The sequence below is a fragment of the Columba livia genome, chromosome 1 (genome assembly GCF_036013475.1).
Source record: "Columba livia isolate bColLiv1 breed racing homer chromosome 1, bColLiv1.pat.W.v2, whole genome shotgun sequence".
Classification (NCBI taxonomy): Eukaryota; Metazoa; Chordata; class Aves; order Columbiformes; family Columbidae; genus Columba; species Columba livia.
The window spans coordinates 172,734,035-172,760,899 of NC_088602.1; the positions used below are offsets into that span (position 1 = coordinate 172,734,035).

General features: G+C 52.6%; 1 protein-coding gene across 3 annotated transcripts; it reads left to right on the plus strand.

The window, feature by feature from the left end:
* Window positions 1–1,244: 1,244 nt before the first annotated feature.
* Window positions 1,245–22,253, plus strand: PDGFB (platelet derived growth factor subunit B). Of its 3 annotated transcripts, XM_065046982.1 has the most exons (9): window positions 1,310–1,375; window positions 2,836–2,894; window positions 6,333–7,196; window positions 13,579–13,675; window positions 16,851–16,934; window positions 17,420–17,625; window positions 19,339–19,480; window positions 19,875–20,044; window positions 21,251–22,253. In XM_065046982.1, exons 3-8 carry the CDS (start codon window positions 7,041–7,043, stop codon window positions 20,009–20,011), a joined length of 822 nt encoding a protein of 273 aa, XP_064903054.1. In that variant the 5' UTR covers window positions 1,310–1,375; window positions 2,836–2,894; window positions 6,333–7,040; the 3' UTR covers window positions 20,012–20,044; window positions 21,251–22,253. The 3 variants fall into 3 exon arrangements, with proteins under 3 accessions (XP_064903060.1, XP_064903054.1, XP_064903070.1); XM_065046988.1 differs by lacking the exon at window positions 2,836–2,894 and having other exon boundaries at window positions 1,245–1,375; XM_065046998.1 differs by lacking the exons at window positions 1,310–1,375; window positions 2,836–2,894 and having other exon boundaries at window positions 6,207–7,196; window positions 19,875–20,040.
* Window positions 22,254–26,865: the final 4,612 nt, after the last annotated feature.

The window sequence follows — 26,865 nt, forward strand, 5'->3', positions numbered from 1 at the left end:
TCCTCCTCCCTGCCCTACAAAAATAGAGGCTAGACTCAAACTTGGAATTCCCCTCTGTCTCATCACTGGGGAGACAGGGTCTTGGTGGTGATCTCACCCCATCAGAAACCTTTCTGTTCATAAGGCTAGCAAGCAATGAAGAGGGAGGCCAGGGAGGAGGAGGGGAGTTATGGCAGGAAACCAAGAACACATCAGACACTCTAAATTTAGATCTTTTTATTCAGCTCGGACAATATTCCTTGATTTCTCATTGTTTGGGAGAGGGCAGAGGGCAGGGGATCTATTGAAAGGCTTTGTCCTGAGAGATGCCACTTTGTCTGGGCATATGGGGCTGGAGGAGTCACAGATCGAGTCAGTTTGGCTTGGGTGAGGGGCGTGTGTTCCGCTGCTCCAAACGCCATTGGGCTGTGGTGGTGGGTGAGCATCTCTGAGCAGCCCTGGTACCTGCCAGGCTGAGCTCAGGGCTTCCCTCAACCCTGTGCACCCACTGCCACCCGTGGTCAAGGCTGTGTTAAGGACCAGCGTGAGGGCCCCTCGGCAAGCACCCGTGACCAGCGAGCGGCACCTTTGCTTTGGGGCAGGTCCCCATGTCAGACACAGGGCGTGTAGGATAAATACACACCCGCTCTATACGTCTCGTTGCCTTTCCGGCATCGCAGCTCAAAGTCTATTTTTAAACTCCCTCCTTTATTACACAGGCCATCAGATAGCAACGGCCTGCCTCCCGCCATGCCAGGGCTGCTGCTCTCCTGCACCCCGGGGACCTAGGTGTCCTCTGTAATGTGCAGGGGTCACCCTGCCCAGGGATGGGGCACAAACCCGCTCTTCTCCCCCGTCACAGGCTCAGGCCACGGTGGGTGCAGGCAAACCAGGGTGCCCGGCTGCATTTGTGCTATTGTCACCCCAGCACAAGAGTGTCGCAGTGTGTTTTGTCCCACTGTATCAATGGGGTGACAGTTTTGCTGGGGGCTCGCAGCTTGCAGGAGGTAAATGAGCAGAAAGTTGGGCACAGCATCACCAAATCTACCCACCACTGGGGTTGGCACAGCCAAATTGGTATGGTTGGGAGCACCAGCTCTCACGGACAGCGCACACAGGGCTTTCTGCCTCGGCCGATGCCCTGGCCCCCAGTGACTGGTATTTAGAGCAGGTTTCGCTCTGTGACGTGAACAGCAGTAGCAGGTGTGGGGGGAGAGAGAGAGATGCTTGCTTTTGGTTTTCGACCCTCATCTTCATTTCACATCATGAGTCATGTTACGTTCTGAGCTGAGTAACTGCTGGGGCTATTTTTACTCCAGCTCAGCAAGCTTCCTTCTCGCTGCTGCCGCTGCTGCCACCGCTCGCTGCGGACCCAGGGGCAAAGGATGGGGACATGGTGAGTGGCAGAGGCCAAGGGCAGGGGAAAGCAATGTTTGGGGTGGTGTCAGTGGAAAGGGGGACCGCTGCCCACCTAATCAATTTGGAAACAAAAATAGTATATGCCTCTTGAAAAACAACAGATGACCTGTGATGTGTGGTGTATTCACACACACGTATATATTTATTATACTGGGAGAGGGGAAGGGGGGGAGGGAAAGAAATTCCTTTCGAGTGCTATTCACCAGTCTGGAAAAATAAAGAAGGAAAGCAGAACATTTTTTCCTTTCATCAAAACAGGAAAGAGAGGGGGAATGGGGTGGGGAGCAGATCCATAGACATAATGGATGGTTGCCAGAGTAAGGAAATTGTTCCCTTCTACCCTAAATTTGCGGGCTGGGGGGGTGAAAGAAATATACCGTAGTGTGAGCAGGCACGGCTGCGTCCCCTCCTCCCCACCTGGTGCAGGAATGTGTACGCACTCGGGAAAGCTCTGGGAAATCAGTCCTCTCAGCTTTGCCTTCTCTCTTTGAATCTGCTCGAGCTGCACATCCACAGAGATGTGAAATGCCTTTGCTTTCCCCTTCACCCCGAAGCGGGGGGCAGAAAGCCACGAGCCCTCTCCCTTTCTGCTGTTGTCAGGGTCCCTGCCCTTCCCTTTGCCTGTGTCTGTGCTCTCTTCACCCTTCCCCATCCTCTCCTCTCAGCCAGGTTTCTGCCAGGATTGGGCGAGATGCGGGAGGTGGTGAGGGGCAGGGGAATCCCTCCACCTTGGAGAGACAGGCAGAGGGAGGGATCCTGGAGGAAGCCTGGCAGGTCCCATCAAGCGCCTCCTCACCAGGTGACACCTTCCCTTTTCCCTGGAGCTAGCTGCTCTGTGAGAGCTTTACTCATCCTTGGAAAGCATTTTCCCTGCCAGCACCAGGAGTGAGAAGGCGAATTATGCAAGCCCTGGGCACCTTGAGGCTCTGCCTTTCTCCAGCAACAAATATAAACACCAGGCTCCCTGCCTGTCTCTGTCTCCTTCCTTTGGTCTCTCTTCTCCTTTCCTCCTTTCTTCCGCCATTAGTCTGAACTCAGCCATTAGGAAGTCGGGGCAGCTCCCAGGGTGGCAACCTCTGGGGCAAATGGTGTAAACAGCAGCGTAAGCTGGATGTGATGACTCCATTCTGATCACTTGGGTTGGGATAAACCTCATACAACCTGGCAACATGGTGTAAAACCCACAGAATGGGCCTCCTGGTGTAAAGTAGGCATAAAACTTACTCCAGGTGCTTAATTTCGATGTCACGGCTGCTCCTTTCCACTGATGGCTCTGGCAGCCCCACAGAGTAGGCATAGAGATCGCTCATAATTCTCCTGAACTTAGAGACCGGAGCAAGAGCACCACCTCAGTTAGACACCTTGAGTGGGCGGGCTGACTACACGTTGGCTGTCAACACCTCCTAATTTCTTTCCATTGATTGTTTTTCAAAATAGGACTCATCATGGAGAGGCTGAGACATCTCAGATGTTCAGACTGAGTCTTGCTTTCCATTGTAAGTCCTGTTTTTCTTCCTGCTGTTTCACAATTCTCTCCCCCTCTAAAAAAAAAAAGATCTCACCCCTCACATCATGCCTCTGTGGATGGTGGCGAGGAGATCATTTTTTCCACCAACGTGAGATGAGGGGAGAGCAGCCTTGCAGCAAGGAACTGCCTATTGTCCTCTGACACGTGTCGCCCTCCTCCCTAGTGATAAGAAAATAACTGAGGAGATGAGTTCAGCTGTCCACAGGTTTGAAAGCCATAGTGGTGGTGAAAGTGTTTTAATAAGAAACCCTGCTACAGGCCCTTATGAAATCTCTAGTTTTGTTGTGGTTTGTCTGTCAGGTCATTGTCAGCTAGCACAGTTGAGACTTGACCTTGTCAAGTTGCGATGTTCTGACGGGACATTTTTACAGTCCAGCTGCTTCATGTAGCCTCAAAATATCTTCCCACCATAGGAAATACTGCTTTCAAGCTCTTATTCTGTGGCATCTGGGACGCTGATAGCCCCAAAGGCCTCCACACTCACCCCGCAGGGCAGGTGAGGGGAAGATAGAGTCATCCCCACTAGATTTAAGGGTTCATGGGATAAATGACAAGCTAATTTCACAAAAGCCAGAGCACCCACCTGGCTCAGGGCACACCAGTTTTAAGTGTGTGCACCCCTGTTGAACTCAATGCCTTTGGGACTGGGCCAGCCTGCATCTAAAGACCTCACTAGAGAAAAACCTGTCCCTATCTTAAAAGCAGAAAGGGTAAGGAAAAGCGATTGAAGCCCGAGCAGCTTGAATATCATTTTGCTCTATTTCCAGGCAGGCTCATAGGTAGATGATTAGTCAAATTCCAAACATCCTCTTCCTTGCTGTCTGGACGTTCAACAGGGATTAGCTTTTTGTTTCTGATGTCGAGCTTCTAAAAACTGCCCAGCATCATCCACGTGAAAATAAATAACTTTATTTCTATCCCAGCTTGTATGTAACATAGCCGGATATTAAAAAAAAAAAAAACAACAAAAAAAACCCAGCACCACGCGTAGCCCCCCCCAAAAGCAAGCCCTGCAGTAATTCTTGTTGCTACTGAGCAAGAAATTTGCAGCAATCCCTGCTAGTTTACTGCTGAGTCCTTCTCCTCTCCGGTGGCGATATCTCTCCCTGCTGAGGAGTTTAATCAACCTTCCCACACACAGGCTGTTCTGTCCTGGCCAGGCAGCCGCTAAGACATGGGGGACCCCCTACACAGCTTGGATAAGGTGGTACGGAGGTGGAGGAGCCACGCCAGGTTATTTGAGGGCAGAGATCCTCAAACAGTACTTGAGCCTCCATTTACCCCTTCTGAACTTTAAATATGTAATGGGGTCATGGACATTTGGGACCTAGCTGCCCTCAGCTCTCTCTATACAGATAGAAGGACTTCCAGAAGCTGGTTTGACCACCCCAAATCCTTGATTTTCCCCCTGCTGATCACCAAGAGCCTCGTACAGATTTCAAGTTTCAGCACCCAGGTAGACACTAGGGTAGAAGCTTCACCCTGCCAGGGGGTTGGAGCCGAACTGTCATCACATGAAATGGCTGGTATACCGCTAGCAGGCCAGGACAGAGAATGTGGGGAATTCTAAGAGTGCCGTGAGGAATTTTGGGTGGGACAGGCCTAGAATGGCTGGAGCATCTAAGGTAAAGTCCTGTTAAGGTCTCTGGCTGTGGAAATCATCAAAGGTATGCACTGTATTTCCACTTCCTCACACTTGAGCTCCAAAACTGGGACTGAGCCACTTCAGACTTGGTTTGAGGGACTCCCAGGACACTCATCTCTGCACTCAGGCACCTCAGATGGCCCATGCTTTGTAGCTGGCATGACTCTGACGAACTCCCACCTGTGGGGAAATCCACCTGCTCTTCTTCTGGGTTAGTGTGAAGTGTCAGTAATCCCTTGCCACCCAAGAGCATCTTGACATGCTGCCTTACTGTAGGACCTTTCATTTTCTGTTTGAGTTATGTGTCCCTGTGACAGGAGGAACAGAGGAGCTATGCTGTTTTAAGAAAGTTGTGGAGGACCCTCAGTCCTTCTTGTGTCCCTGTGCTTCCTGACCAACATCAAGGTCAGGCTCAGGGCTGTAGCTAGCCAAGTTGAGAGGTGTTGTCAGGTACCTACTACAGAAGAGCATTTGGTGGCTTGCCTGCTGCTTGGTTCTGGTAGCTGGTCCTTGTACCCAGACACTTTGGACGGTGCATAAGCAAGTGCTGGTGCAAGACTGTGTGTTTTAGAGTGGGTTGGCTGCATGAGACTCGCAGTCACCCAGATAGTCTAAGGGAGCATGTGTGATGCTGTGAGATGAGGCCACTGGCATGCTGGTGGGTGTATGTATGTATGTATGTGAGAAAGGAAGAGAGTGGGAGAGAGTGAAGGAGAACACATGGATACCCAGGGATGTGTGAATGAGACAAAATTTGCACGTAGCTGTGCATGCAAGCGGCTCGAATAGAAGTGCGTGCGTAGCATAGAAAAAGCAGGGAAGATGCTTGGGATTCAGAGCGAACGCCTGCGGTGCATGACAGTGCAGGAACGTATCGGCGGATTGGAGCCTGCACAAAGATGGTGCAGAAACCCCTCCTGGTCATGCCCAGAGTGTGCTTTGCGGGTGTGCAACCCTGCACCGGGAGATCGCTCATACATACATAGGAGGGTGTGCGTACGGGTGTTTTCTCCATAGGATATGACTCTTTCTTGAACTCACCTGTTAGCACCCTTCCCCACCCCATCCCTCTCCCCTCCAAGCAAATATCTGCTTGCTTAATTTCCCCTCAGATGTTTATTACATCGTGGAGATAATCCTGCAGTAAAATATCTCCCAGTGCCATGAGCAACACCAGATTGCCTTGTAGCAACATTTAAATTTCTCTGGTTTGTTGGTTTTTTTTTCCCCTGCACACAAAGAGATGTAAGATATTAAAGCCATCTCTCTCCCTGGAGCTAGTGGTGCAGCAGGGCAGGGAAGGTGAGTGGAGCTTAGAGAAATGGGCTCCAGACTGCAATAAAGAGAACCCGGGGCCAAAAAAATAACAAACTACCGTGCCGGGAACTCCTTTCTTCTTATCTCTTGTCGAGGAGGAAGGAATTTCTGTCCCCATTCCTTACGCGATATTAAAGCCACATTATATGTGTTATTACAGCGCTAGTAATTTTTAATTAATTTATCATTTAAATTAACACACTTTTTATTTTGTCAGCAATGGACTACTACTCCCTCACTAGATTTTTCTCCTTGGTCCCCCGCCAAGAGGATGGCAAGTTATGCTCCACCCATCTCCTCTCCTTTATAAAAGGAGCAGCCCCAAGTGCCAGTTTAGTCTCTCTTGCAGCTCGCAGGCTAAAATAAAGACCCACCGGCTTGCTCGCCTCCCTTTCAATTTTACCTTTTCTGCCTTTTTTTTTCTTTCTTTTTTTCTTGCAACAGAGTGCGGGAGGCAGCAGCGGCTCTGCTCTGAGGCTTGTCAAGGCTCAGCGCATACACACACACATGCACGCAACCCAGAGCAAAAACATTTGCTCTCACCTGTCTCCAAACCCAAAGCAAACCTCAGGTCCAAGCAAACTGCCAACCCTTCGCACGAGAAGGCACCCAAGCCAGAATCTAACCTAAGGGGAAGAAATTAAATGCGCAGCAGCAACTTTTCGCTAAAAAGCAAGCAGCCGTAAGGAGGAAAAGGAGCATTTTAAGAAAATGACATCTTAAAGAAGAAGATTTTATTTTTGGATTTCACACCAAACTTTGGAACAAAGTTGGTTTTTTATTAAATAATAATTATTTTGTGCATATTTTTCTAAGAACACTGAGTCATTCTTACCTGCATGTAAAATCTTTTACGTATATATATATATTTTTAAAGGAAGAAAATCGGGAAGAAAAATAGCATGTGGACCACCTAGCAGAAGGCAACATCGAAGCATCCCTTGCAGCGAGAGGGACGTAGGCTCTGGATGCGTATAATTTCGAGGGACTGCATTTTTTTTCCACCGGGTTTATGAGATAGCAAGAGAGGCAGGCGAGTCACCGCGAATTACTTCTGTCTCCCCTCACCACCAGCTCCTCTCCTGAGGGCTCCTGCAACTCTCGCCCCAGCAGCCCGGCTCGGAGGGGACATGGGAACGCGCGGCGCCCCCCATGCCTGAGGCCGGGCGGCCGCGGGGCTCTCTGCGGGAAGCGCTTCCCTCCCGGGGCTCGCCGTCCATGTGCCCGCAGCCGGCGGGGCCTGAAGTCGGCATGAATTTCGGCGTGGTCTTCGCGTTCGTCCTCTCCCTGCCCCTGGCCCGTATGGAGGTGAGTTTCCGCCGCCGGCAGCGGGCGGTGCTGCCGAGCTGCGAGCCCCGGAGCGGGCCGGGGGGAGACCGGCGGCGGCGCCTCTCGGCCCGCAGGTGCGGCGGGGTGACGCCCGGGGTGGCGGGGGTGCAGCGGAGCGGAGCGGCGGGGGCGAGGAGCCCGGGGCGGGCGGCGGCTCTCCTGAGCCTTGCTGAGGGGAGGGCTCGGCGCTAATGGCGGGCAGAGCCGCCCGCCCCCGTGTGCGTCCCGGGCTGGAGCCAGCGCCAGGCTGGTGCGGGAGAGCAGTCCCAGGTTGCTGCTGGGGAGCCCTGCGGAGCCCGCAGCCTCCTGCCCCGCTGGCTTTGCCCAGCGGCTGCCATCCCGGGCACAGCACCAGCCGGCGGCTGCGCCCAGCCTCTCACCCCCTCCAGTTATTTTGGCATCACAGTGGCGTGCCTGGGGCAGGGACCCAAGCCTGGTTAGTTGCCACCTCCAGAAAAACGCACTGGATGAAGCACAACTGGGCATCGCCAAGGTCCTGGTGAGAAAAGGGCAGGGGGGCTTTCAAAGGGGCAAGGAAGGGGACAGCGTGGCTGGAGACAGTGATGCTGGCGTGGCACAGTAGTTCGGTAAGGTGTGTTTCTAGCTGGGAAGAGGCTAGAGATGAGTGTCCTGCAGCCCTCCTGCACGCTCTCCTCGGGGGGAGGCTGGGCACAGGGTGGAGGCCAGGTGGTGGATTTGGCTGATGTACATACACCAGCCCTCTTTGGTTTCCCCACATGAAAACCAGAGCCTCTTTCTCCCCTGAGCCATGATTGAGGAATAGGAGCCCCTAACCCCCAAATCCTTTGACCTCTGTTGCCCCGTTTTATCAGCTGATGGTGAGCAGATTGAGAGGATCAGAAAGCCCCTCACACACTTACCCACATTGCTCGGTTACTGCTTCAGCTCCATCCAAAGTGACTCTACCCATGGGTTATATCTGCAGCTTAGGGACTGTCAGGGGCAGGATATATCCTTCTACCAAGACTTTCCTCCCTTTGCATAATTTCTTTCTCTTCCTTCCTCATTTTGAGGCAGACCCTCTTGTGGGCGGCAGGGAAGGGGTTGGGTACGAACCATCACATCACCTCCTTATGGGCCCATTTTGCCCTTGCCCAAGCCGCAAAGGGAAGCAGTTAGAACTGTGGGCTGCCCAGTGGTTATGTTTGTTTTGGGCAGAGGATGGTATTTCCTCTGTGGGTGGCTCAGATCTCTTTCTCCTGTGCAACGTGAAACATCAGCTATGGTTGGCGCTGGGGAAGGGTGAAGATGGAAGTGTCTGATCCCAGGGTTATTCTGTGCTGGAATCCCATTAAAAGACTGCACAGCTCTATGACAGCCTAGTAGAGTTAGAGTTTGGGAATTGCGGCTCTGGGTTTCTTGAGAGGAATTGCACTATTCATCATTTTATGACCAGAGAACCAAGTAGGTTTCTGCTTGGGTAGATACTTCTGCCTGCAGTTGGTCCCTACATCCACTTTGAGGGCATTGTGTTCTGCACCAGATGCATACCACACAACTCCTAGCAGGTTGCTGAGCCATAGTTATCCTCTGAAAGGTGCTTACACCTCCTCCCCAGCCCTGCAGGAGAAGGTGCATGGGGAACAACGACAGTTCACCCTGATCGGCAGAGGCCTGAACCAGGAGATGGAACCTCCTGAGTCCCTCTCCCTCTTAGATCACACCCATCTGGAGCTGGAGGGCCCTGGAGCTCTTCCAGCAGGAGGGAGTACGCACCTCAGAGGGAAAGTATTTGCCGGTTGGGAAGCGAGGATGCTAAGCCCATTTGCATTTGCCCTGAGGGCTGTAATAGTTGCCTTGCAACATTTACAGAGTTGGGCTGAGCCCAGTGTGGTTGTGCTGGGGTGAAGCCCCACTGTCAGGGCTTTCTGGAATTCCCGAGGAATGGGGTGCAGCTGGGCGCTTGCTTGTAATCTCAGCCCAGCTCCACATCACATCTTCCTGGTGTAAGGCTCCTGGGCTCTTCCAGAGTCTCCTCAGCATGAGGTGGTGACAAGGACAAAGCAGTGGAAGGCGGGGTGGATGACATGTCTGGGGTGAATGAGCTCGTGGAAGGAGCCAGGTGACTTGTCCCTGCCTCCTCCTCACCATCAGCTGATGTGCAGCAGCAGGGGGGAATGACAGTGGTTCCTGGGCTGTTTCCAGTGCTGCCGTCACCCAGCTGGTCCTGGGGGTGGGAATGCCTCCAGCCCTCGCAGGGGAGGTGTGGGAGGTGTGTGGAGGAGCAGGGTGGGGCAGCGGAGTCCCCCTTGAAATGGGAAAAGGGTGCATAGGTCTGGATGTATTTTAAGAATGTGGGCTAGATCAAATGTTAAGTTTGATTCTTTTAAGGGAGGAAAATGTAAGCCACTGTCCCACATGGAAGGGGTCATGTGGGGAGGGTTGTGCCTGTTGTGTGTGTGGGTGTCAGGGTGCCCTGTAGCCAGGAGTGGTGCTGGGAGGGTGGAAGCCCTGTGCCAGGGGAACAAGAGCCTCTGGGATTCAGCGGGCCTGTGGCAGGTGCTGCCAGTCTTGCTGTCTGCCAGGGAATGCAGCAGAGTCTCCCCTCAGGGACCTCACATCAGCTTCAGAGGGAATTAAAAAGTGCTGTTTGTTTGGGTTTTTTTTTCTTGCCTGGTTGATCATTCAAGACCCTGCTGCCAAGATCGCTTGCCATGGTCTCTGTAGAGGTTCTCAGGAAAGTCCTCCTGTCCTGGGTAGAGGAGCAGATAGCTGAGTGTTTCCCTGCCCTGGGCTGGTGGTGCTGCTACCCTTCTGGACTTCTGTGTGCAGTCACACATAGATGTGTAGACGCACTATCCAAAAAAAAGAGGACTGGCAGAGTCCTCACCTTGGGAGTGTCCTTGGCTGGTTTCTTTGAGCCCTGAGGGTCTGCCTTCCCTGCCAGTTGCACAATCCTTGCTCCCTCCTCCTCTGTATCTGCTGTGCTACCAAGAAAGACACACCTTCCAGCAAGACTCTGAAACCCGCGCCTGTGAATAGCTGGAGGAAGGGCTGGAGCGGAGCCCTGCATATTCCCTGTGTCGCCTCGGCAGCAGCTGGTCACAAGGAGACCTTTCGGCAGCCCTGGTGCTCAAATCATCTATTTGCAGAAAGCTGCAGAGGCAGTGGATGGTGAAGTTAGGGAGGAGGCTGATTTTGGGGAGCAGGGACAGGGGGACTGTCATGTTTGCAGGGTTTGCAGCAGCCAAACAGCACTGCTGACGTCTGGGAGGGAGGCAAAGCTGACGTGCCCAGGGGCCCCAGCGTCACAACCATGGCGCAGAGCGGCTGCCGGGCGGGCAGGGCCCCTTCCCTGCCCAGGTGCTCTGCTGCCTGGTCTCAGCTGTGCCCTGGATCTTGCCCCCCAGGTGCCAGCAGCCAGGAGAAGGGGACGGGACGTCGCTGCTGGGGACTGGCAGAGTGGGGAGTGCCCCTGTGGTTCAGGGGAGAGCCAGGCACTGGGTGCAGAAGGAGAGAGGGAGGGGAGAATAAACTTACTTTCTTCTAGGAATTCAGGGCCTCGCAGGAATACAAGGCCAGGCCTTGGGGCTCTTGACAGCCAGCCAAGAGTCCATTGAGACAAAAGTCTTCTTTGATCTGCCGCACAGTTAAAAAAGGAGATTGTTAACCTGTGTTAGACAAATAACTCCAGAAGAGCTGCAAAGCAGGAACAGCACCAGCTGCTCAGGTTGCTCTGCTGAGGATCCCACCTCCTGCACTGCTCCTCTACCTTCTGACCCCATGGGATCAGGTGGAGGTGGCTGGTGGACCTCTGCTTCCCTGTGTCCCGTTCCCACCAAGGGCCTTGGTGTGTGTGGTGCCCTGATCTCAGAGCTTCCCAGGCACAGGGCTGGGATGGGGGGCAAAGACATGGCTGTTGCAAACCACAGACCCCAAAGGGAGCAAGGAAGAGTCATGCAGCTCAGGTCTGCCTGGCTGCTCTTAGGCCAGCCTCTGACACGGCTCTGCAGCATAAGAGGAAAATAAGGAGCTTCACAGGCTTGCAGTTGTCACTGGCAGAGCTCACAAACCCCAGAGAGGAGGACAGGATTATGAGCCATGTGGGCTGGCGATACACCACAGCCATGCTGATAGTATCTGCAACAAGAAAAAATCTGCGCCTAAAACTGCTGCTGTGGGCAGAGAGTGGAGCTTATTCCCACAGGCAATCTCCAGCAATCCATCTCTTGAGGGCCTGTATTTGCAGTCCCTGGCTCATGTCTGTTCCCCCTGCTCAGTTAGCAAGGTGACACCTACCAGCACGCCTCCAAAGTCACCAAGCCTCGTAACACTTGCCCACGCTCTCCCCTAGCGAGTGCCGGAGTTTAAAATAAAGTTCCATTTCCTACATGTATTAAGTGTCAGGAAGGACCAAGGGCATCCGTGCAAGGCAGAATTTGTACACAAATGTGTTTGGCTGACAGGTGCAAACATTAAAAGCCTGCAATTTCACTGCTCAGTGCTGAGCTCTGGCTGCAAGTACTGGGAATTGCAAATGATCCCTTTTCCCGTAAACGCTGTGTGTGTGTGCTGCGAGGAAGGGAAGTGCTGCAGAGCCTCTCCAGCACAGGGCTGTTGGTCCTACTCTTCCTCACGCAGCAGGAGTTGTCAGAAGGCATCTTCATTTCACAGCTACTCAGTGATCCCTGAATTATACAAGTCTCTCTCTGGCTGTGCATTCATCACTGACACTGCTTCCCTCTCCATCTGAGACTGAGGAAGTAATGCCTGGGGATGTAAAATCTGCTTTTTGCTGCAGGCAGACAGCCAGCTCTGTGGTGGGATGTGACAGTGACAGGGACAGAGCGGGGCAGAGAGGCTCGATCTGACTTGAGCTCTCTGGTGGATCTGGCTGCGGAGGTTTAAGACACGTTAGTGTTGTCTGCTCTGCAGCTATCCTGGGAGGCTTCTGCCCGTGCCTTGGGCTGCAGCAGTCTTCAAGCCACCGCGTCCTAGTTTAAGTTGTAGTCTCAGAGGCTGGGCTAGCAGGGCTGAGGAGGGAGCACTGTTAGTGGAAGCGAAGGGCGGGTGGCCAAGTGACAGGCACGTCTGGGAGGTTGCCAGGTTCAAGCAGCCGTGCAAAAGTGGCTGCAGGTTTGGGCTAAAGCCCTCAGGCTTTAAAAGCCAACATTTAACCACCTGCCCGGCAGTTTCCCTTGACTCCAAGTGGAAGGAAAATGAAGGCAGACAGGGAGGGAATAGCTGTGTGCTGGAAGGACCACACACATGCGACCAACTGCCCATAAAACCCCACAGGAAAATCCCTGCGTTTCACAAGCGCACGAGCCAAGTCCTCCTCTCAGTTACAGGGGCATGTGTAGGGCTGCGTCTCAGCACCCGGCTGAAAGAGCAGCTTTTCCGCATGAGTAGCCCTGAAAGAAGAGAGCTAGGAGCTAAGCAAACACTTTGGCCAGTACTTTCTCCTGTCTCTTTTTCTAGTCTTTCGGAAGTATGTTCTAATCAGCGCTTGCTTTCCCACACTGCTCCTTTGTAGTCGTGTTAAGTGCTGTCACTGGGGCCCACTCAAGTCTGGTGCCAGGGTAAAATTCCCAAGAGATTGATGGCGCTGCACCTGCCTGCAGAAACCCTGAACTTGACCCATTGTCTGATGCTTATAAACCTGCTTACTTAAGGTTTTTTGGCACTGGGGTGCAATGACATCCAAACTCCCATGTGTTTTCTTTATCCAAATCAGCTCCTCAGCCCACCTCAAACAGCCTTTCATGTCCTCCCTGCAGCATTTGTGGTTTCACCGCAGGCTCAGGCTGGAGCAGCTTCAGCTGTGAAGGTCAATCTTCCTCTCCACCCCCCCACCCTCTCTTTTTTTTTTTTTTTAAGAGTATGCAAATGATGGATAATATTGGGCCGCTGTGGTTTGAAAAACACGCGCACGCACACGCACATCCACACGATATCTGACAAAGCCCGTGAGGGAGTTTCATAACAGAGGGAAATATTGGGAAGGTTTTATCTGATAGCATAAGGGAAGTCTGTTAAAACGCCTTTACTGCGGGCAGCAGGAATGAGAGGCCACCTGGAGAAGTCATACAGCACCGGAGAAGGAAGCCTTGCTGGCTGCTTGCATGGCTTTTGGGGCTCTGCTCTGTAGCCTAGACATTTTTTTTTTTTGCTTTTTCAGTCTCCTGACCGCTTTTTGAGAGGCAGCAAGACAAGCTGTCTTGCTTTTGCTCAAGTTTCAGGCTCATGCCTTCATGAGGGTGCCTTTGCATCTGTCTGGTTCTGTTGTGCCTCCTCTGTGCTCCTTCGATTCCCCCCACTCCCACTCCATGACACAGTATTTGCAGGTCACCTCTCTAATGTTTGTTTCTCCCCTTCTTTTCTTTTTGTCATCTGGCAGGGGGACCCCATACCCGAAGACATTTACGAGATTTTGGGTGGCAGCTCAGTGCGCTCCATCAGTGACCTCCAGCGTGCCCTGCGGATAGACTCCGTAGGTAAATCTCCTCTTCACCGAACACTCCTCTATTTTTTCTTAACTCTTTAGGGGAGAGGGAGGGGATATTCTGTTTTCCAGCAGGCACACTATCAACAGACCTCGTTGTAAATATAGAAACCCATCAGGAGCCCAAACTTGGCTGTTTACAGACCTAGCCCCCCTGAAACCTGTGTGAGTTGGGCAACTAGATGCATTTTTAGATCTCTTCCTAACTGCCTAGTCTATCAAGGGACACAGGCTTTCAAAAATAATAAGAGATGGGCAAGGTGAGTGCAAGGAACTGAGGTCAGCACTTTTTACCCTGGAAGATCCACAGTCAGCAGGGCTTGAACTAGCCAAAGATAAGTTTAGGAGGTGGAGAAATGGGAGATGGAAATATAATGATAGAAGAGGACAGGGCTGAGTGGGTTCAGGTTTAGCACCCACAAAAGGCCCTGGGCTCCCAGAGGCTCTCAAATCGGGAGAAACAGAGCCCATGTCTGTAGGTGCGATACGGGACAGGGGCTTAGTCAGGGCATCGCCGCTTCACCTCCCGCCCCTGGATCGGAGCTCCGGGGGCTGCGATGCCTGGGGTCACTTGGGCTGAGGGCAGCGAGCAGCGGGAGCGGCAAAGCGTGGAGGGGTCGGCACGTGTGGGAATTGGAGCACGCGCCGCCGCCGCTGGGCTGGCCCAGGAATTTATTTATAAACGGTCTCTTCAGAGCGAATTCCTTTCTATTCTAACTCCGCTCCCGCCCGTCGTCCCCCAGCCCCCCCAGCTCGCCTTCTCTCTCGTGTTTTGTCTGTTTGGAGCTTTGTAATCCTTGCCGAGACACTATCTACGGGGGAACAGAATTTCCTGCTTTTGTTTCCTATGCCAGTCCAACCACTGGCGCAGTCTCAAAAGCATTCCCGCTGCCTTTCAAAACGGCCCTGGAGGGGCAGGGGGGGGAAAGCGAAGGGGAGGGCACCAGCTGCGTTCAGCTATTGTTTGCCTTAGAAAGAGGCGACGAGGCTCCCCACCACCACCACGGCCGCTCCCTGCCCTTACCAGCTCCCTCCTCCTCATCCACGAGCCACACAATGGGGCAACTTCCAAAATTAGCTGTGCTGGATTGTCCCAGGCTGGTCCCCCCGCCCCAAGCCTCTTCAGTGCTGACCCGGGGTGTAGAAGGACAACCTGGGGGAGGGAGGGACCCAGTTTTCAATAGGAGATTTGTTTCAAGTCAACAGTTGTTGCTATTTTTTTTTCCTCTCCTCTCATCAATTCAACCTCTGCACAAAAGGCAGCCCCCACCCTCGTTTGATAAAATGCCAGGCGGCACAGGATGAAGGAGTGGGGAAGGAGCCACTGAGAAGATGCGTGCAGTCTGTCATGTCCCGTTGTCTAAGGAACAGATACATCTATATCACGGTTACTATCCACCCTCACAGTGAAGAAACAGAATGTGCTTCTCTTATTGGCCTGAAAAGCCCAGGGGTATGGGAGAAGGCTGCAGAGCTTTCTGTCACTGGTTCCACCTCCTGTCCCAGATGGGAAAGGCTGGTCAGGGTAACAGAAAATGGTCCAGTGAAGCTGTATCTTTGTTACACCCTGTGCCTCTCAGATAGTGACTGAAGGGCATCACCATTTGCTTGCCCTGTGTAGAATTACTGTATTAGCAAATAATGGTATTAGCAAAATAATCCCAAAGCAACTGGAGCTATTCCCTGTGCTCTCTGCACACCCTTTACGTGTCACAGCTGCTGCCCTCCTCTGACTGCACAGGGAGCCAGGATTAGACAGCTCCAGGAGGCAGATGAGCTATTGCTCTCCTGACCTTAAATGCTACTGTAGACCCAACAACAGAGGTGTGTAGAGCCAGAGTCATCTCCCTTAACTGTGGCTGCCCGCAAAGCAAGCATGACCATCTAAGCCAGTCATCCAGACACCCTCTCTAACCCCTGGGTAACTATATGCCCTTCTAGAGCATGATCCATCAGATCTCAGATTTTGGGTGTCTGCCTCAGGGCAAGATGAATGGCATCCTATAATTGATCACAGCTCTCTAGCCACTTTAAAGGGTTTCTGTCTGTCCACAGACTGCACAGGCAAATGATTCCTACCTCACGAATGCAGCCTCTGTGCACTCATTCCAAATCCTTCAGCAGTTGCCTCAGAGCTGATCCCCACTTCCCCTTATACGAGGGTTGTGCTAGGGCAGGACTGAGGAAGAGGGATGGGACATGATAGGTATGGGAAGTCTGTTCCACTGCTCATCTGATAAACAGAGATCTTCCACTGGCCCCAAATTCCCTTTAAGAAAATTGCTCCCTTGATGCTGACGTCCATCCAGCTTCCTTCAGCTGCTAAAGCAGGTCTGAGAAGGAAAGAGCCGTGGCTGGGTGGGAGCTGTCTCTGAGCGCGGCCATTGTCCGGAGCTCAGGAGGGGCTGCGCGTTGGAGTGCTCCGTGGGGACTGCGGGCATTTCTCTATTCAGCGCTTCCTATGGGAAAAAGCAGTGGGGTGGGAGGGAACTGCTCACGGCTGGCCTGAATGCTTTCTGCCTTCCTCTCCCATCGCTGACTGAGCTACCTCCAGGTCATGCAGCTTACCTTAGGGTAGGATAGATGAAAAGCCATTTAAACTTTATTTTTCTGTTCTTGTGTCATAAAACTGACTATAACCTAGAGCAGTTGAGGTAGGTTGGGGAGAGAAAGCAAACACCCCACCTCCCACCCATCATCCTCTTCACCTGCCCCCTCATGCCCCAGCTCTCCCATTCCCAGGCCATCCTAGCAAGGCACCTCAATGTTATATACCAAACATTCTGCTGGTCCCATCCAGTCTTTGATGCTTCTTGTTGTATCCTGGTCTCAGCCAGCTGATCTGAATCCCCCTGTTACTCCTGTCTGACACCAGAAAGCGCTGCTGTAGGCCTTGTCACTCTTGATCTGGAGTTTTCCACTCCCAGGCCTGACCAGGACACCTCTTTCATGATAGGCTTGTTGCTCTGAGCTGCCTAGTCTGAGCCAAGAGCAAACCGTGCTCCAGCACAGCTGTGACCTTGCTGGTGGATTTACACCTGGCACCATGTACTGGGGCCGTGGCTTGTCCCACATCTCTGCTCTCTGCCTGATGAGCAGAGCAGAAGAGGCTGCTGTCTTCTCCTGCCTCTACCTGGTGCTATGAGGTCACGTCTTTGCCTTTGCAGAGGAGGATAGCTCGAACCTGGACCTGAATGCAACTCAGCCCGGTCAAAACCCTGTGGCCCTGTCTCGAGAGCGACGAAGCCTAGGTGAGCCAGGGGTGTTGCACCTTGTGATTGTTGGAGCACTCACCTGAGAAGCTGTGGTGGGTGCAGATGCATGTCTGAGATATACATGTGTGGGGGTAGAGGTTACGGTGCACATGGATGTGTGGGCAGATGAGAAGGAAGGTCTGGGCCTTGCATAGAAGCTGGGTGTTACACTCCAGGAGGGCAGGAGAGGGAGTCTGGAGCTCTGTAAGCTGCTCTGCTTTAAATCCCCTTGGTGCTGATTTGCTCTAAAGAAGTGTCATCTTCTGCCCAGGACTGCCGCTGCAGTGAGAAGCATCTTTTTACTGTGGGCTCCTCCACAGGGTGCAGCAGGGAGGGAGCTGGAGGGCTGGGAGAAAGAGAAGGAACATGTGTGTGTGTGACAGCTGTGTGGGGTCTTTCTCTCCCAGTAGAGGTGGCTGCAGAAGGCTGGTAACAGCTGCAAAGCCTGTTTCATCTTCTCTTCTTCTCTTGGCCATCCATAGATGCTCTGGCAGCAGCAGAACCAGCTGTCCTGGCAGAGTGCAAGACGCGGGAGGTGGTCTTTGAAATCTCCCGCAACATGGTGGACAGCACCAATGCCAACTTTGTCGTGTGGCCGCCCTGCGTGGAGGTGCAGCGCTGCTCCGGCTGTTGCAACAACCGCAATGTGCAGTGTCGCCCCACTCAGATCCGCGTCCGGCACGTCCAGGTAAGGGAGATGCCTCCCGCTGCTCCCTCCTCCCGCAGCCCACCTCCATCCTAGCCCCCAAAAGCAAAACCACCGCGGGTCCTGGGTGCAAGGCCCACACTGCTGCCTCACACCCCCTCTGCAGTCACGTCTCCTGCGTTAGCCACACAGCGCTGGAGCCTCTGGCACGGGCTGATGTCTGCACCGGCTGCTCAGAGCGCTGGTGCTGTCCAGCAGCTGGGGACTGTCACTGTCACAGAGCTACAGGGCACCGTCCCCAGCTGCAGCTCCACTCCACGGCTATTCCTGTGCCTGGAGGTGGCCTTGGCTGCTGTGTTAGAGCAGAAGAAACAGGACACTTTCATCACGGGAACTGGTTTTGATGCAAAAAGAGGAGGGCTGGGAGGGTCAGTGCTCCATCCCCACGCTGCTGCCACAGCTTCTTCCCAAGACACACACCGCAGCAGCTTCTTCTCTTTCTCAGCCCCACAGTTACCTCTTGACCCACTCCAGCGGCAAGCAGACACCTGACGGCTAACCTCTTGCTCTGATCCTGCCCTCCTCACAGCCACCAGCGATCTCCTCACAGCTTCCTCCCAGACAGCTTGTTTAAAAATAATACTCATCCCGTACTAAACCTCTGCCTGAGTCGTAAGAGACTCCCCCAGGCAGGAGGCAGAGGTTGGCTGGGAGAAGTTGTATTCACACAGCCCTTTTTATCAGGAAATTCCTTTCTCAGAAAAGCCAAGCCAAATGAGGGAAAAATGGGGGGGAACAGGAGTTGTTTTTCTGGAAAAAAACAAGTGAGAGGTCAAAAGCCAGCCTGAAAAAGTGACCTGGAAATGGTTTCTTTGAGGACAGAGGTCTCTCTATTGTTTGGCTGGAAGTGTTTGTCTAGTGAGCAGCGTGTGGTCTGAAGCGTGTGGAGTGGGCTTTCAAGGAAAGATAAACAGCCTGGCTGCTTCTGCGCTGCCTGAGGGATGCTGCTGGGGGCAGTGGGTTTAGAGGAATTCGATCCCAGACGCGCGGCTGAGCAAGTATTTTTAGCTTGCAGAGCACTTCAGGGACCGCGGTCTTGTTAGATAAGCTGAGTGGGGTCAGGCCCGGCTGCTCCTGGAGTGGGAGGATGCCTAAGGAAGCGGGTGCCCTGCGGTGGGATGTGGAGCCCTGAGTCTCTCCTCTGAGTCAGCACTAGCGGAGAGTCCGAGGGAATTTCCAGAGTGCCGCCTTCCCCGCGGAACACAGACCTGAGGGCTTCAGCCCTGCCAGTCATTAAAGAGCTTGAGACAAATTCAGACAGGCCTCAGCAGCGCTGCCGAGGCTGTGTTTGCTTGCATTGGGCCCGAGTTTTTCTCCTTTTGCCCTTCCTGTAGCATCCTGTGGGAATTAATTCTGGCTGCCCCCAGGTCTCCGCCATCACAGTCTGTCAGAAACAGGTCAGCATCTTCTGCACGTCCCATGTTTCTGTCTGTGGTCAACCTGCTTCAGCAGCGGCAGTAGTTAGGAACCGGGGAAACAACCAGTCACATCTGAACTTGCCTGGTCTAGGTCTGCTCTGCTGCTGTGCACAGAACTAGCCACCATACACACCACCCATGAACTTGAACCGTGCTCTATGAACTGCCTTCTGACCCTTCAGGAAGAAAACCAGTACTGAAGCATACCGACACTGATCATTTTTACAGAGTGGGAGCTACAGCTGTATTCATCTCTGTGCCTCTCTCTTCCAAACAGGTGAACAAAATTGAATTTGTCCAGAGGAAGCCAAAATTCAAAAAAGTCGTTGTGCCTTTGGAGGACCATGTGCAGTGTCGGTGCGAAGCCGTGTCCCGTCAGCCCCCCAGGAGCAGCCGGCCAGGGACACGTGAACAGAGACGTAAGGATCTTGGTGTTAGTAGGGCAGAGGGAGGGGTGAGAACGGAGGCTGGGAAGAGGGGAAAGAGCTCTCCGCTGGTTTAAATCTGCTTGACTCCAGCGAATTCCATGGGCCTTCACTGGTTTATACCAGCCAAGGGACGTCTGCCTGCCAGCAAGGGGATGGAACCGAAGGGAGTGAAGGAGGGGAAGGTGAGAGGTGAAGGGAAGGGACAAGGGGACAAGGGAGAGGGCAGAGACTGTGGAGAACAGAGGATGAGGGACAGAAGAACGGAAGAAGGAGGCCTTCTGGCCCTCCTGTTGCAGAGTTCTTTGTTGATAATGGGTGAGGAAAGATATTTCAACATGACCCGGCTGTCCCTCGCTGTACAGACACTCTCCCTTCTGTTTGGCAGGTTCGTCACCGTCCTTCACCACAGCCGCTGCGTCACAGAGGCAGCGAGTACGCCGGCCGCCGGCACAGAAGAGGAAACATAAGAAGTACAAGCATGTCAACGATAAGAAAGTGCTGAAAGAAATCCTCGTAGCATAGAAGTGCTGGCAGGGGAGAGAGAGCACAAGGCAGGTAACAGCAAGCTGCTTTTCTAGTCGGGAGCAACGCTTTCCCGGGACACGGTTCTGCCTGAGCAGCTCAGACACTTTGCACAGCACCAGCTGCTCATTCAGTGTGGGGCTACTGCAGGGCCTGGGCGTCACAAAACCAGGGCTGAAGGGGAAGGACTAGGCTGGGACCCGAGGCGTGCACTTTATTTATGGCTTTAGGGTTCTTCATAGAGGTGGAAGGATTGTGCTGCAACCCTACTTGCTCTTGGGCCTGCCCTCTCTGCCTCTCCTTCCAGGCAGAGAGTGAGCCTGACTTCTCTCTGCACCTAAATCCACTGGGGGTCCATATAATTAATCTCTTCTGTGAAACAACTCCTGTTCTCCTTTCTCTATTGATTCTCCGTTGAAAGCAGAGAATTATTGTTGCTCTGGGGATCCCTTTTCTTTTTATTTCATTAGATGAGTTGGCAGAAAGACTGAAAAGAAAAGCAGCAGTGCTTTTGGTTCGTCTTTCTGCTAGCGGGAAGCCTGTGTGCATAAGAAAGGTCATACCAGGGGAAAGGAGAACTGGAATCTCTGGCAAGAGATCTGGACTTTGTCAGTCCAGGGCCTGATTCTTCTCTCCCTGACTTGTGTAAACAGGAGTAATTCCCTTGTCATCAGAAGAATTTCAGTGCTACAAGGGAAAGGAAAATAAGCCCCAGTGCCCCGTGAGAGAGGGGAAGGTGCAGAAAAGAAAGACTAGCCAGGACATAGACCTGGGGGGCTGAATTTAGAGAGAGGTGGCACAGCCTACACAGGGAAAGCCCCGTCAGGTGACTCAGCAATTCCAGCCCATCAAACGAGCCCGGGCTGTTCTCTTCCCATCCGCTTCCCCTCACCTCGGGAGAGGGGGACAAGGGGCTTCCATGACATGTCAGGAGCTGGGGGTGAGGGGCACCGGTCAAGTGTCATGGGATTAGCATTCCCACGCTTAGCATGACGAGGGCTCCGATTATCCCAGGATCCTCCTGGCCAGCCCAAGGTTCCCAGGGCAGAAATAATGCAAACTCATGCAAATCTCAGCTCCGTTCAGGGGAAAAAATAGAGAAGGTCAAAAGCCCCCCGGGGCTTCTAATCTGGCACTTGGACATGAACATTTCCAGAGGAGAAAATGGGAGAGGAGGGGAGTTGCAGGGGGAGAGGGTTACATATTCTAATGCAGTGTCTGGTTTTGTTTTGCTTCCAGGTTTATTTAATATATTTGCTGTATTGCCCCCATGGGGTCCTTGGAGTGATAACTTTTCCTCTTTGTTCGTCTGCCTCGACGTCTGATTCAGACAGCAAATGGTGCTTCCCTTTCCATCAGTGGACCTTCTCCCACCAAAGCCTCTCCTTTCTTTCATTTATTAGCATAATTTTAAAGTTTTACACACACACACACAAAAAGAACAAACATAACCTATATATATATATATATATATCAGAAAAGAACAAAGTACAAATAAAACCATGAACCCCAACAGCCGCAACATGCAACAAGGACAATGCCTTCCCTGCTCCAGAGGACAGGATGGGAAACATGAAAAGGAAAATGGGTCTAATTTCTTCCAAAGAGAGGAGAAAAACAAATGGACAGAGAGTGGAAGGGGAGTATTCTCCCTTCCCCTCGTGTTTTTCGTAAGGCTGGGGGGCCCGTCTGAGATCAACACTTGCACCGGACCTGCATTTTGAAAACAGGCATATCTCAGATCGCGAGTGGCAACCAGTGATGGAAAATGCACTAAGGACTTTTATCGCCCTACCTGGACAGATATATATATTTTTAATGTGCGTGTGTATATTTTATTTTAAAAAGGAAAAACCAAAACCACTAAGATATACAACATCTCGGGGAACAGAACAACAAGAACAAAAACCCACCACAAAACAAAACAAAGAAGCCAAATGCATTCCCCTGCCCCTTTCCCCTCCTGCTCCTGGTGCTGACTGGAAGGTGTTTAGATCATGGGGAAGGAGCAGAGGGTGGCAGAATCGTCTCCACACCCCTGGCCCCTGCCAAGAGGAGCCTCTTTGCACATGCTGGTGGAGAATTCAACTTTCCAGGCTCGGACTCTGATTATTTTTTAACTTCGCTCTGTATGTGTGCGCGTGTATATCTGTGTATATGTGTATATATATATACGTGTGCGTGCGTGTGTGTATGTGTATTTATACATGCATATATAAATATATATATATATGTTCTTAAATGGATTTCATTCCCCAGTGGCAGGAAGCTCAGAGGCATGTGCGTGCATCGGCATTGTTGGGCTGGCAGGAAAGCCCAGTATTACTGCAACGTGCCTGCGAGGCCCAGGATGGGACAGGCAGAGACATCATCTGATCTGTCTCCGTCTTGTTGCCCTTTTCTCTCCCTCCCCACCAACCCCCCAGCACAACTTCCTTGCAGGAGGTGAAGCGGCACCACGATGAGACCAGCAACAGCCAAACTTAGAAGCATGACTTAATCTCAGTGAGCTGTCCTTGCCTGCGCTGTGGTCCTGAAAGCAGAATCATGTCATTCCCCCGAGGGTTTTAACCCCTTCACGGTGTCCTGCACACCCTTCGCTGTTCTCTCTGTGCCAACGTCCCCACATGTCCCATATTTTTTCCTCACCTTTTCTCTCTCACATTCCTTCTGGATTTTGCCCCTTAGATGGTACCAGCCCATCTAGCTTGCGAGTTGGTCCAAGACGTAGCAGCTGTGTGTAGATATAGAGAAAGAAATGAGGATGGTCTCTGCAGTTGGCAGCAGCCGTCTGAGACAGAGGTGAGCTCTTCTAAGTGAGGAGGACTCAGAGGACGACTGGAGGGTCAGTTGTAGAGTCCTTGCTCCAGAAGAGGGAGGGCTCTGCAGCCAGGGGCTATTTCTGCACACCTAGTACTCAGTCACTGTTAGCAGAAATGTTATGCATGAAGGGAATTTGCAGTGTCACCTTGGTGTCCTGGTGCTGTGCTGGGCACTGCAGAGTTACACATGCAGAAAATGCCTGTCTGGAGCTGGCGTGGCAGTGTTTCCCTTCCCCTCCTGCCTCCAGCTGCTGCTCCCCTTGCACACACACCCCCCTGTTGTGGGGCAAAGCCCCAGAGGGAGCCAGGGGAAGGGGGAGAAGCCACAACCTGAAGCTGTTACAGATCACGGAGGGATGCTGCTCTTGTGTCCTGCAAGCCCAGAGCACTTCTCGCACCACTGCTGAGGCGGCACGTTGCTCCCCTCCCTCCCACCATCTCCAAGCCCTCAAAGTCTTAAGACACTTTGTTTTCCTGTTCCAAAATCTGTTTCCTTTGGTTTGTAAAGATGGTGAGGTTTTATTTTAAGATTTTTTTTTTTTCTTTTTTTAAAAAATGTAAGATTAATTTATACTCAGTACTGTATTTAAAGTTGTAAAAAAAAAAAAAAAAAAAAAGGAAACCAAACCTCTCAACATTTTCTCTTTCTTTTGTGGAGCTGAATGAAATGCAGAGGCCAAACCAGCTCATTGCAGGGTACAGCGGGATTCCCAGGGCCTCCAGTTCCATTTTCAGGACACTTATTCTGAGATTGCAGAGAGAAGCGACCAAAGCTGGGAAAGTCCTGGGAGCCCACGCACAGCCCTGCCCACGGCCAGCAGTGCCGCACTTCTCCTTCCCGCCTGTCTCCCCGCTCTGGGACTGGTTTGGAGTGACTCAGGTGCTGAGATTGCATCTCAAAAATGTCCCCTGCTCCTTAGCTGCTGCTTTTGGACACCCGGCCAGAATTTCCCTGTGCTTTCATCTCCGGATTCCTCTGCTTTGAAGGGCTTGGGACAGTCGGCAGTGTTTACACTCCCAAAGCTGTACAAACAGTCGGCCCCTTCCCTCCTTAGTCACATCGTCTAGACAACGGCAGTCCTTCCCTCCCTCGGAAAGGCCTTTGCGTTTCCCTTTCCTCCCAGCAAGGGAGGTATCGCACATCTGACACTTGGGCACAAGGCTGTGGGGAGTGAAGGCAGCTGCTGCCCCATGCATCAGTTTTGGGGTCCCCTGGCACATGCATAGAACCCCCAATCCATGGCTCAGCTCTGAGGAGCACAGACCCAAGTGGGGACTCATGCTACAGCAGCGAAGCTGGGATGCTGGGTGCCTGAGTGTGCTCCAGGCTCACCTCAAGGACATGCCTGGCGTGTACCTCACTCCAGCATGGTTCATTTTGGGATGAGGATTTGTTTTCCATGATCCTCCAAAGGGAACTGGAGTAGGGGTGAGCTCTATCTGCCCCTGAGGATGGAAAATGGGCAAAATCACAGCGAGGGTAATAATCCCATCCCTGCTCTGACTTCTTTAGGATAACACAGTGAGAAGAAAGATTTTTGGCATGACACTTCTTTGGGCTTGAGGGCCTGTCAGCAGGGAATTTGGGGAGCAAGGGGTGCAGGGAGGGGTACAAGGCACAAGAGATGTGGGTGCATCAGCCTGGACCAGAGGCGGAGGAAGGGTTTGGCAGGTGCCAGCACACCGCCTGGCGGTGGTGGCCCCAGGGGAGATGTGCAACCCCAGCTGCAAGCGTGCACCTCTGCTTTTCACAGCTCAAAATGAAGTAGTGCCGAAAGATGCTGTGGGCCCGGGCGCCTGGAGCTCGCACCTCAGCAGCAACACTTGCTCGCAGCTCCCTGGCGGGCATTCAGCACAGGGTGGTGCGGGGTTCAGGAAGACAGACGCCTGCGCCGCTGCCCAGGGCTGAAGCAGGTGGTTTACATCCACCCCGTAAAGCCAGGCTTGGGAAAGAAATCCCAAAATCAGCCCCAGGAGGGCTGCAGCACGCCGCCGACAAGCATTTCCTCTGCTCGGGGGTGCCAGCTTGGCTCGCCTGATGCTACAGGTGATCTCAGAGGAATTGGGGAGCCTTGGAAGCTCTCCCTGGTTTAATTGCTCGACTGCTGCTTTACCTAAAGGCCCAGCCTCAGGATATGTCATTCATCGGGAGGTTCATCTTTCGTTGGAGGGAACACAGCCAACCTTCGTAGAGAGGCTTCGGCAGTGGGTCTTCCTGCAAGAACACAGCTCCTGAAAGCAGCAGGCAGATGGGAGGGGGAACTCGTGGGCTATTTGGGTGCAAAAAGCAAACCCTCTGTGTTTTAAAGCCAGGCTTCAGGCTTTTTAACGTTGAGGGTTTGCAATGCTAAAGCTGTTGCATGGCTAAATGAAGTGAAAAATCAGTTTGCAAGAGTTTCATCGCTGTGCCAAGGGAAACCCTTGAGTCTTTGCTTATTTTATTTGCGCTCAGGAATGCGAATAGCTTAAGCTCACCCCCACAGCTGGTCATGGCTTGAAGGAAGAGCCTTCTTCAGCCCAGCCATGCAGGACAGAGCCCACATGGGCATTCCCCTCCCTGGTGTAAACCATGGTCCCCATGACAGTCAGTTTGTCCCACTGCCCAACCTGCACGCACTCTGAACGTGGCTGGGAGAGGGTTTGGTGGGAGCAGTTGCCATCCCATGGGACCCTGGGGTGGGATGGGGATGTGTCGATGGTTGGCCCCGTCTCACTGTCCATGTGCGAATGCCTGGTGTGCCTTGGGGTGGAGAAGCTGGCTGTGCCAAGGCAAAGGCAGACTAAAAAGAGGGAGGAAAATACGAAGAATTTAAAAATATTTAGGAAAAAACAAAACAAAACAAAACCACAACAAAACCTCCTCACCCAAGTGCGCAGCTGTTTCCCACTCGCCTCCATGCAGCCTGTGACCAAACGGTGCCATCCCCCCTGCTGAGCCATGATCTGCCCGTGACCAACTGAACTTGTTAGGGGCTTGGGAATTTCCCATCTTAAAAGACATTGCAAGGAAGCCAGGCAGCCTCGGCTGTTTTCAGCTTTCATCACAAGGTTAAAGGAATGATGGAGCTCCCCAAAAAATGAGCAGAAGGAGAGTGGGAACTGGAGGGACCTCCCTGCAAGTGGTGTGGGCACTGGGTTAACGCAAGACCCCCAGTCATAGTGGTGGGTCTGTGGGGCTCTTGGCAGAGCAGCCAGGAGGGTGAAGAGATCAGGATATAAAATACGGCAGGGCTTACCTACCATCCATTTTTCCTGCCCAGCCAGGCAGATACCAAACAGGACTCTCCAGTGCCATGGACTGCCTTGGGTTCACAGCAAAGGCCGTAGCAAGGCTGGGAGGAAAGCTGCCTCCAGGGAAGCAAAGCCCTACTAACTCAATAAAAGAAGCTGTTTGCAAGCAATTAAGCAGAAACCCAAACATGGCAGGGAGCTGGGCAGCAGGGAGGTTTGTGGTTTGACAAGTCAACATGAATTTCAAAATGTTTGCTGTGATTTGCATTTTGCATGTGCTGCAAAAACGAGGAGCGGACAGTGCAGAGATGCTGGGCAAGCAGCTCCAGTGCAGGTCTTGCCCTGGCAGCTTTGGAAACCCCCAAGTTCCCAAATGCCCTGACCTTTGGCCCTGACCACCACTGGTCAATGCAGTCAGTGAAGGCAAGCTCTGCTCCACAAACCCAGGCCCTTCTCAGGTGTTTTCTGTGGGAGGAGAAACTATTTTTCAAGATGAATCCCAGCACAGACCCGGGGAAGAGCAGAGGAGAAGGTGTTGACTACTGCTGGCCCTGCAGCGCAGAGCCGGCTGTGAGTGATGATGTCAGAGGAAAAAGCAAATTAAGTCAGCACAGAGAAAGCAGTGATTAATGAACCAGGGCGTAATTAATCAACCAAGGTGTGCTCCAAGAATGAAGCCATTATTCAGACACGCATGCCTGCTTGCAGTCCAGGATGGACACCCAGGAGATGGCTCATCAGAGAGCTCTGCCTGCCCTGGAGGTGATCTTCTCCCCCAGCAACATCAGACGTCACCTCATG